This window comes from Convolutriloba macropyga, chromosome 3 (genome assembly GCF_964194025.1).
Source record: "Convolutriloba macropyga chromosome 3, txConMacr16.3, whole genome shotgun sequence".
Lineage (NCBI taxonomy): Eukaryota > Metazoa > Xenacoelomorpha > Acoela > Convolutidae > Convolutriloba > Convolutriloba macropyga.
Genome location: NC_134470.1, coordinates 16,536,471 through 16,547,807, shown reverse-complemented (window position 1 = coordinate 16,547,807; position 11,337 = coordinate 16,536,471). Strand labels below are relative to the sequence as shown.

At 34.0% G+C, this 11,337-nt stretch overlaps 1 protein-coding gene across 2 annotated transcripts in view; it reads left to right on the top strand.

Moving 5' to 3' along the window:
- Window positions 1–3,751: 3,751 nt before the first annotated feature.
- LOC142336901 (uncharacterized) overlaps window positions 3,752–11,337 on the top strand; it is a 36,746-nt gene continuing 29,160 nt past the window's right edge. The window contains exons 1-3 of one of the 2 annotated variants that reach the window (XM_075385876.1): window positions 3,752–4,201; window positions 4,503–4,986; window positions 10,730–11,025. In XM_075385876.1, coding sequence (XP_075241991.1) covers window positions 3,829–4,201; window positions 4,503–4,986; window positions 10,730–11,025 — 1,153 coding nt within the window. In that variant the 5' untranslated portion in view covers window positions 3,752–3,828. The remainder of the gene's footprint in view (window positions 4,202–4,502; window positions 4,987–10,729; window positions 11,026–11,337) is intronic. The other variant, XM_075385875.1, reaches the window with a different exon arrangement.

Here is an 11,337-nt window from a genome sequence, read left to right as displayed (position 1 = left end):
GCTGAGATCTTCATAACTTTTGATGTAAAGAAAAACAATATTTGTAGCATTTATGCTAAGAAAAAACTTTTTCGAAACAAAATAAGAATTCTACAAGGCTATATCGGAAGACATTGCAGAAAGTTTTATTGGATGATGAAGACCTTAAGAAACCATTTTCAATAGTTCAATCACGTGGCTATAAGAAAGTAGCACATGCTTCAGGTGACAGTAAATAATTAATAAAAAAGCAAAAAAAAACCATGGACTTCAGCCAAATCTTCACAAAAAATTAATTATCGACAACTCCGCGGCTATAAAAAGAATCCAAAAAACCGTCTGAGTTAAATATTCTACGTTTGTAAAGCTTTCCAATGGTAGCATACAGAATTCTCAACATGAATGGCTGAAATTGAGAGAACTAAAAAGTAACAGTTTATCAGATTGTTCATCCGCAATAGAATGGGTCTGAACAGAAAAATCAATGGGATGTCAAGTGTTTAGCTGGCTTTATTAGTAATTAGTAGTGACCACTTCACCAGTTGCTTTACAAATTGAACTCTGGATCTACGTACGTTAGATGAGAAAATGCAATGAGGGATTACAGGTGGGAAAAAATCACATAATGGACTTGCCAGCAGAAACTCACATTTATAAAAACTACTGCATAAGATGTCCTAATGTGGTGAAGTTATATGACCCTGGAAAAACGCAAGAAGAATCTCAACATAACAAATTACACAAACCAAAAGAGTGAAAATTTTTCATGAATCCAGTTTTTTATACACATGCATTAGGTTCCCGGTGCAACAAAACTGGATACACCTTGCTATGTCATACAAGATCTTGAACACTCTCGCAAAATTTGAAACATCTTGCCAAGACCATGATAACAAAAATTTCTTGGAGCATCTTGGTAAAATCTTGAAAACATCTTATCAACACATTGCAGAAAGTTCTCTTGGCGTGACTTGGTAAGATCTTCATAATCTCTGTTTCATAGAAAAACAACAAAATCTTTAGGGTTTTCATGAAAAGAAAAACATTTTCGAATCAAAATTAAAATGTAACAAGGTGATTTATCGAATAGGATTGCAGAAAATATTTTTTGATCCTGATGATAGAAAAAAATCATTTTTCTACATTTTAATCACGTGGCCATAAGAAAGTAGCGCATGCTTTAGATGACAGTAAAAAAATAAGAGAAAAGTGAAAAAAGCAACGGAAGTCAGCCAAATATTCACAAAAAATTAAGCGTTGATAACTCCAACTCTGCTGTTATGAAATGAATCCGATAAACCGTCTGAGTTAAATATTCTACACTTGTTAAGCCTTCCAATGAAAGCATACACAGCTCTCTAGGTGAACGGCTAAAATTGAGTGAATGAAAAATAACAGTTTATCAGATTGTTCCTCTCCCAATAAGATGGGTCGGAACAAAAAAATAATGGGATGTCAAGCGTTTGGGTTCCCTAAATAGTAATTTGCAGTGACCACTGCAACAGGCTGTTTTAAAAGTTGAACTGTGGATCTACGTTAGATGAGAAAATGCAATAAGATATTACAGGTGTGAAAAGTTCACTTACTGGGCTTGCCAGCAGAGGCTCCCAGCTTTAAAAAATAGTGCATAAAATGTCCTAATGTGATGAAGCTATATGACCCTAAAAACCGAAGAAATCATCTCAACATAACAGTTTGCAAGAACCAAACAGTGAAAGTTCTTCTTGAATCTAATTGTATACACATGCAGTAAGTTCTCAGTGCAACAAAACTTGATACACCTTGCCATTTCATGCAAGATCATTAAAACCTTTGCAAAATTTGAAACATCTTGCCAAGACCATGATAGCAAAATTTTCTTGCAACACCTTGTAAGATCTTGACAAGATCTTTTCAATGCATGCCAGAAAGTTCTGACACTCTTTTTACAGCAGGTCTTTCAAAGCCTATGATAGCAGAAAAGCAAAAAATTAAAAATTCACATTTAAAATATTGCATGAGTCTATCGTCCGTCAAAATGTTGGTACAAAAACAAAATGGTATTTAGCGGAACTAAAAACAAAATTTGCCGAATTTTAGTAGCTCTATTCCAAAGTTCGAATGTTTGTTCATGGAAATTTTTTGGTTTCTTAAATAATTTTTTTAATAATTTCAAGTTTCATTGGGAAAAAAAATCAAAGCTATAAATTGTGATAGCAGAATCTCTTCATAAAATAAAAAAAACTTATTTAGCAAAGATAATTTAGCTGAAGAAAATCTATAATGACATGCACAATAGAAAAAGTCTATTTTTTTATAAAAATCTCATTGCGAAAAAAGTGCTCAGCTAAAGAAAATTAGAGAACTTAGATCCAATAGAATAAAAGTGGAGAAAAATTTTTCGAGGCGATATCAAAAACCATTACAGAAAATTTTATTGGATCATAAAGATTAAAAAAAAATTCCACAGTTCAATCTCGTGGCTATAAGAAAGTAGCATATGCTTACTATGACAGTAATAAAATAGCACAAGTAACTTTACGAATATCCCGAAGTCTTAAAACTAGATTTATTAGAATTCAACATAGAGAACCAGTGACTTATGTTTATTCCAAAGACTTTTAGAAAAAATATGTAAAGAAAACGAAAATTAACTATGTCACAATAGCACAAAGTATTGGACCCACAAATTTTTTCTTTGGTTAAAAAATAGAAAAAAAAGTATAAGAATTTTTGGATCTGTACGGTTTTTGCCCCCATCTTAGTCGGCACATATTATTTGCACTCGTAAACAAGAAACAATGATCCGAAACTTTATCTAATATATCTTGTGGAGATAGAAGCCTGCCAAAAGAATTTTCTGAAATTTCAGTTGCTGAATATGCTAATAGTGGTTATGATTTTTATCACAATTTCGGCAACTATTATCCGTAATTTAACGGTTTTGTTTTCTCAGCGTATTTAGGCCGCATAACAATTGAATATCAGTGTTGCGTAAAAACAATGTTGCTTGCAACAATTAGCTTAAAAAATTTACATCAGGGTTGCTAAGGGAACTAGTAATTTAAAGTTTCAGAAAAATTGATACCAATTTTTGGTGTATGAATTCTCACATTTTTTAAACAATTAGCAGTTAACCTACTTATCTGTATATTGAATTTGAGAGTTAAGTAAAATTCAAAGAGAGGTTGTCTATAAATAACTTCACTTCATCAGTTATGCTAATGAAAACATATTGAAAGCAAAATGCAATTTTCATTTGACAAAAAATTTTACAAATAATTTTATTCGGATCCGCACTTCCTTAATTCAACTTGTTCTAGTTGCTTCTTGTTGTTTATCAGATAACAAAAATAGTAAAATTTCCGTTTCAATTTTTGTGTAAGAAGATTGTCCATTTTTTTCTTTAAAATTATCTTCTCGAGAGCTCTTCATCGATCCTAACAGAAACTTGCCAAGAAATAAAATACTTCAAATTCGAATGGCTAAGCAAATAAAATTACCTCAAAAGCACATGCTGCTACACAAAAATTCACAAGAGCACTAACATTTCACAAAAGCGCCAAAAGTTTGCTACGATAAAAAATGCTTATTATGGCCATAAAGTCCGTAAAAGATGAACAAACTCTTATCGATCAGATCTCAGTTGCTGCTTCAACTTTGAAAGTATTTGAATCACAAAATTATTTGAAGTAAAAAAAACTGACAAATTTTTGCTGCAAGTTTGACAGTCTACAAATATTTCTTTTCAAACACTGTAACAGATAGTACGTTTAAGTTAAATCAAGCTCAAACTTGCATGCACCGTCGAATATTACATTTAATTTTAAAACTTGTACAACTTAAAAACGATCGTATTAACTATCAGTAATGGCTTTACGCACAAAGCGTTCGCTCTCGTTTGATTTGAGCAAAAATCTCTACATTGAAGAGACAGATCTAGAAAATTACAGATTCATCGGTCAAGGGTCATTCGGTCATGTTTGGAAATGTTCGTTGAGAAGCTACACGAAACCTGTAGCTTTGAAGCGAGTTTCCCTTCCAATCGAAGAGGAAGGAATGATTTTACAGTCACTGAGTCACCCCAATATTATAAAGTATTTGGGGGTTATCCATAATCCCCCCGCTTATGGACTGGTGATGGAGTTTGCGGAGAATGGGTCGCTGGGAGATTATTTGCACAGAGACAATTGTGACGTCACGCGAAGCGAGAAGGAGTCTTTTATTAAACAAATTAGTGCAGGTTTGTGTTTATCATATGGGTTAATTTGTAACAACTCCTATTGTTAAGAAAGAGTCTCACGGTAAAGCGAGGTATCAAAACAAGCTCGAATTGCACCCCTCCCCTTTACCCTCCTCCTTCTCTTTCCCCTTCCACCCTAAGCTCCTAGTTTTCACTATGCCCTATATGACTGAGGTCCGATGCAGTGTTGGGGCCTGAAACCGAAGAAACTTGCGCTGCGTGCCTTAAATCATAGACGTCACTGGGGGCCGGGTATTATTGCATCTTCACTATAGTTGAGTGTATATCTGAAATCCTTCAGGTATGCTGTATCTGCACCACGGAGCCAACTTCCCCATCATACACCGAGACTTGAAACCCCAAAACATCCTCCTCAGTAACAACCACACGTTAGCCAAAATTGCCGACTTCGGATGTGCCAAACTGATTGTAGACGGAACAGTTACTGGCTCAAATCGGGGCAGTGTCGCTTACATGGCGCCTGAACTCATTCGAGAGGAGGGTAAACTATCACGGGCAGCCGATGTTTACTCTTTCGGCGTCGTAATCTGGGAAATTCTGACCCGAAAGCGACCGTTCTCAGGGAAAAACGAGGCGCAGATTATTTATTTCAAGGGAAGGGGCAACTGCCTGCCGATAGATGATCAGAATATTACAGAGCCTTATAAGGAAGTTATTGAGAGGTGTTTTCAGCAAGAGAGACGAAACAGACCTGATTTTAAATTTCTTCACGCAGCGGTCACGCACAGTTTGAATTCAAACTCAACAAACAGCTCAGTTTTTAGGTTAGTACTTTTCACCGCTTTCAAATTCCAGTACTGAAATTTTTTGTGATCTGGGAAGTCACTTATTGAGTACCAGTTTTCACGCCACATTAAAGCAAAAATAAATTAGAATGTGATGATGACTCGTATCAGGATGCTCGACTAATTTTGCGGGTTTTTCTGACATTTTAGCCTTTTATTTACATAAAATATAATATTTGCAGTGCAATGCCGAGTATTCTCTCTAAACAATATCTATATTTGGCAGCAGGCCTGTGGTTGCAAGAAAAAACGTGTGAAAATTCCCCTGCTTTTTTCCTCATCCAAATTTAAAAGCCTTTGTCAATAACGACTGCTAGCATCGTATTCCTTTGCCAATAAGAGGGTTATCTGTACTTCGACTTTCCAGTAGAGTTAACTGGGGCAAAATTCTACCCGTTTCTGTCAAATTAATGACTTGAACATTAACTTCTTTCTGTACGAACATTTACCTCTCTCGGCGAATTTTGACTTCTTTCTTTGAGAACATTTCTGTGCGAATATTTACCTCTTTCTGTGCTGAACGTTGACTTCTGTTTTTGAACAATGAATTAATAACAGTAGCTTTGTTTGTAATATATAGTAATTAGGAACTGTTGGAAATATTCCAGGTGGAAAGGTCGCTTTGAGAAATTTTGATCCCATAACAGTCCCCCAACCTAACCTAACCTTTCTACGCCTCCCACCACCAACCTCCAACACCTACATACCCCCCTCCCACGTACCCCCTACGTACCCCCTCCCCTGGGAGCACTTATTTCATTGATCCTTGATCCCACGTACCCCCTACGTACCCCCTCCCCTGGGAGCACTTATTTCCTTGATCCCCAAACTAACTTACCCTTAACACTCACCCCGAAGCCTAGTCCCTCTAACACTACCTACCCCCACCTCTGACCTCCCTCCCTAACTCACCACCTCCCCTCCCCCTCCCACCCAACCTATATACGTCCCCCCCCACAAATAGCCACAACCCTAACCAAAAATTGGTTGTTTCTAACAATATTTTGCTTTTTTTCTAATTCCTCTTTGGTATATCCGAAATAGTTAGCGGTAGTTAGAAGTTTTATTGCACTACACTTCGAGTCTTCTCCGGTATTCTACCGGCTTCGTTCAAATAATTTGCAATGATCATCGTTTTTTTCCAGCACAGTGGCAAATCTAAAATACTTAAAATTCACCGCAGCTTAGTTTTATGTGCTCTTCATTTTCCATTGCAAAAACGTGATCTTTTATAAGATAATTTTCCTCAATATGTTCTGTGATACTTCCAAATAACTCAATTTCAAAAAAAAGTTCATTGTTTTTATCTGTCGAAGCTGTATTATTTTACTTAACATTAGACAACAAAACAGGCCGTGCCATACCAACCATTAATTTTAGGGTTATGAGTTGAACTCAGAACATCAGGTAATTTTTAATTGATTTGATTGAGGTTTTTGAAAAAAAGCGCATTTTTTGCAGCAGTACTTTGCTTTTCAACTAATGGTTTCTGCATATAAGCTATGTATGAACTCTCTCTGGTATTCATCCTCACTCAATGTATTATCCATTCCCATTATTTGCATTATCAGTTCCCAATCGTTGTCAGATGCGAGCACTTGGAAGTGTAAGAATTGATTACAAATGTTTTTTTAAATATCCTTTTTGTTACATATCAACATAGAATAAAAAGGTTGTTGCTGAGTCTATAAATCCTATAACGTTTGATACCACTATAAATAACTTTACAGTGTATAATATGCTAACTGTGTCTCAACTTTTGCTATTTTCCGATCAGATTGTGAGACCTTATGGGTTGTTTTTACATCAAATACCTATATATGCAGAGATTTTTTAATAATCTTCTCCAAAACTAACTCTTTTCTAAAGCCATTTGCATAACTAAGCAACTTTGCAAACATCATGCGTTCAAACTCAAAAACTGCTTTTTTCCTATATATAAGCGAATATGTGACATTACTCTGATTTTTTTTTGAAAATTACACTCTGATTTTTAATTTCCAGAACCAATCAGCTAACGCTGTTTGTCCCACGAAGACTATCATGGTGTCTATTGAAATATTATTTGACAAAACTTTAGATTACTTTGCACACCATTTTGCCGCAATGAATATTTTTTTAAAATAGATTGAGCCATTCTGATTATGCTAATTAATTTCAACATCTATTTTGCTTTTCATCATTTTCTCTCAAACTAATCACCTCTGCTTACTTTTTAAAACGCTCTCAATGTAATGGTGATTCTCACGCACATATTTGTATAGGTATGGGATATTGGATGTATTACTGAAACTTTGGAGAAGTGTTTCATAAAAAACGGCATTCGAAAATAAAGCCACCTGTTGTACTTTTTCACCTGTCAAAACATTCGATATTCAAAATTATTGTTCAATAGTACAATTGATATTAAATTGTGGTAACGTAGGAAATTTTATGCGAAATTAAACTTCAACTGTGAGAAAACTGAGTTTACTAAAAAATTTTTTTAAAAATGAAAAATCTCTAATTGTTCTGAAAAACTTCTTTCCAAAAACAGTTTTTGAGTGTAAACTAAGTTTAACTGGCCATTCATCTTTTGGATGGAAATCATTTAGTATTAATAAAACTACTGCTACTGTTGAGCAAATAAATTGTTTGCAAACGTGAAACGAATTTTTTTTTTCGTTTTCCTGAAGTTAAGCGCAGATTACGAAGAATTTTTGTCATTTTTCCTGACAAATGTGCCGTGTAATTACTTTTTTAAAAATAAATATTTCTTCAGCCAGCTTTTTAAAATCTTTATCCAAAATGATTGCGATTGCTTGGCCAGATTCGAATATGAAATCTCTATTTTTTGTTTTCATATAACCTCCATGTTTATCTGAACAATATTTTAGAAATATTTGGGGAATACAAAAAATTTTTGAGAGGTTTTGTGTTTTTGCGTAAAAGTGAACAATTTGAACGTGATGTTAGTAGATTGTTTCTAATTGCCTCGGACTTTTTTCCATTGTTATATTATAAAACATCATCATAAAGTAATTGCACCACATTGAAGAAAGTGAGATGTGAGTTTCAGTTGAAACATAAACGATTCAAATTTTTCGAGCGTTTGTATCTTATTGAGCTTCTAAATGGATACTTTTTAGTTTGACATTTATTTTTCTAATGCAGTTTTCCTTTCACTCTAAGTTGAAAAGCAGATTTTTTTCTGGAGAAAGTCTGAAATAAAATGTTTATCTTGTTTAGAAAATTTGCTAGTAAATATTTGTTATCTTTCTTTCAATTAATTATTTGTTTCAGTTTTTAATATTTCTTTTTTTGATTATTTGTTTCTTTTCAATTCATTATTTGTTATAATTGTTATATGCGAACACAACTAATGTGTCGACAACACTTATCCCAATTTTTTTGCTCAGTTGAAAATGTAAGACATGTTAACTCCTTAGTTGACATGTATTAAAATTTAAACTGAGCAAAAAATTGTGGAAAGTGGTGTCGGACCATTTGTTGTGTCCGCACTTTACCGGGTCTCGTTGTCATTGACTTATTTTAGCTTTTCTGTTGCACCACCAATAAATCATCAGTTTCACAACGCTTTGCGCTAAATGGTCTTAATATACAAATACTGAGTATATCAAAATTTATTCGTAAGAGCAAATTGAACAAATTTTGGACTTTATATAGGAAAAGTTTCTATACAAGCTAGACAAGATTGGTTAAATTTTTTATAAATTGTAAAGAAAGGACTATGAAAAAAAGCAGGCAAATTTTTAAACTTGATATGAGGACAACAAAACGAAACTCTTGGTTACTACTGCATTACTGTATCATAATTTATTTTGTATTCCAAATCCAACTGTGCTAAGGGTAGTAGAAAAAGGAGGTTTCTTCATTAATTAAAGGGAGTTAAAGAATGGCTTAAGAACTCTCCTGAAAACTTTTTTATCATCAAGCAATTTTAGCTGTTTTAGCAATATTTTCCAGAAACAAAAGTTTTCATTTGTAAGCTCAAGTCAGTTCAAACACAATGATACCAATAGATTTTATTTGAAAACAAGAACTTGTTAGAAATCTGAAAATATAGCAAAAACAAAAACAATGTAAGAAAATCTTATGTCTTATGATTGATATTTTGTAGAAAAATTTACCTAGTTGATAATCTCTAATAAAAAAATATAATAACAGAAAAATTATCAAAAAGGAGTCATTTTGTTATACTCCATTTGTTTTCAATTTAATGGCAAGCTGTTTATCGTAGAAGAATGTATTAAGAACCTCTTCAGCTCTCTTGTGTCTTGATTTTCTTTTTGTCTAGAAAGTAATAAAACTTTAGTAGTTTGATTTCTGTGAAAACGACACAACCTAAACAGCATGGGTAAATTTCTTGAAAAAACAGCCTTTATATGAAACAAAAACAAATTGGTTCACAGATCAATAATGCGTTTGAACATGTTGAAATACTTGAGTTATGACTTTAGTCAATTTAGTGCTACACTAGTTGAAATGGCTATCTTGCAAGATTTTGAAAGAGCTGGTTACCTTGCAAAATCCTGCAAAACGATGGCTATCTCGCAAAATCTTCCAAGACAAATGGTTATCTTGTAAGATTTAAGTGTTCTGGTCAAGCTGTAATATATAGACTACTTCTAAAAAACTGTAAACCTTAAAAAATATGCTCCAGTTAGTAATTTTTGATCCTACATGGAACCTAGTGACGTAGAAATCAAACGCACAGATGTTCAAAAAAAGTCATTGTCCAATAAGCAATTACAACTTGGGCTTCCATGTCTGCTAATTTGCGAAAAAAATTGAGCAAATGCTTCACGAATAATTTGCTCTATAAAAGAAACAGAACATCTCGAAATGCACCGAACAAGGCGAAGCTCAACCGACCGAGACAAACGAGCAAGATTCTTGAAAGTTGTTTTTAGTCTTCTTGCAAGTAGCGTTTACCTTGCAATTTTTTGTATTCCTGACTGATAAACTTTGCACTTAAGATCTCGCAGGACAGTTTTTAAAAAGAGTCTTGCAACTTTTGCGGTTTTTGTAATGATTATCACCAAAAGTAGGTTACCAAAACATATTCATTGGTCACTTTTTTGAACAAAGAAAGCTAGCCAAAACAAAATCCCTTACACGCATTAAAAGGGGATAGGAAAAGATGTTTTTTCTGCAAAGCTTCAAAAGAAGAGCAAAAGAGTTTTCATTCCAGTGGGAACAAATATTATTTTAAATCAATCTGTTGGACAGTAGATCTCTTATTCTCAAACAAACAAGCTTTGGCTTCGGATTTTAAGCCGATCTTTCAACGTTTAAACATGCGCTTAGCTTCGGATCTTAAACCATCAACGTTTATTTGAGCAATACTAGAAAAACGATTCATCTGGAATCAACTTTAAATCTAGAATCCAAATCCAATACAAACACAATTTATAACAGCTTTACCATTATTACTACTAATAATATTCATCGTTGTATTGTTAAAAAATATCATTTACGCATAAATGCTCTTTTGGCAAATTAGATTTTAATGAATTAGAAGACAAATAATATACAAGTTTTTGAATAAAAATCAACACCAGCACAATAGAAACTTTAACAGATGTTTGATAACAGTAATAAATATAGACCGCTGATCATACGATTGGCGGTGTAAAAGAATACGCCCCTCTTAATTATTTCACATTTCTTTTAGCAATCTAGAACGGATTTAAATTTTATCAAAGTTCTTTATTACCAGTTTCGGCTCTGAGCGCATGGCGGAAATTTCGGCCAGCGGTGACAACAGCCACATGGCATGGATATGCTACTCCAAATCCCTCGTGACGTCACAAATTGCATCATCGCAGGCAAATGACGTCACAGATGACCACCCAATGATGGCAGTTGCTCAGTGGAGTCCTCAAGAGAGGAAGTTGATAGCAGTTAGAAAGAATGCGAAAACACTTATGGTTCTCAATGAGGACTTCTTCAGTGTGGAGCCACCAGCACCTGGAATCGATGAGCAGTCATCCGGGAGGTCCGTACCTGATCTAGGTAAGGCATATTAACACAAAGGAATTGGTAAAGCTGAGGTATCAAACCCAGGCAACCTGTGATCAGTTGATTGGACCATCATTGGGTGGCACAAGGGAGGGGGTATAATGTGCAATATCAAATTAAACAGTTTAAAAAATTTGAATTGAAAAAAAAGGCCAAAATTCTTTTAATTTATACGCGAATTTGGTCATAACAAGTTATAAAAAATATTTTTACAGTGAAAGTCAAAAGGAAGTGAGCGGCTGACCTTTTAACAAGGTAAAATTCCCAAATGAAACTACACGTTTCTGGTCTATTTTTGTAAGAAAT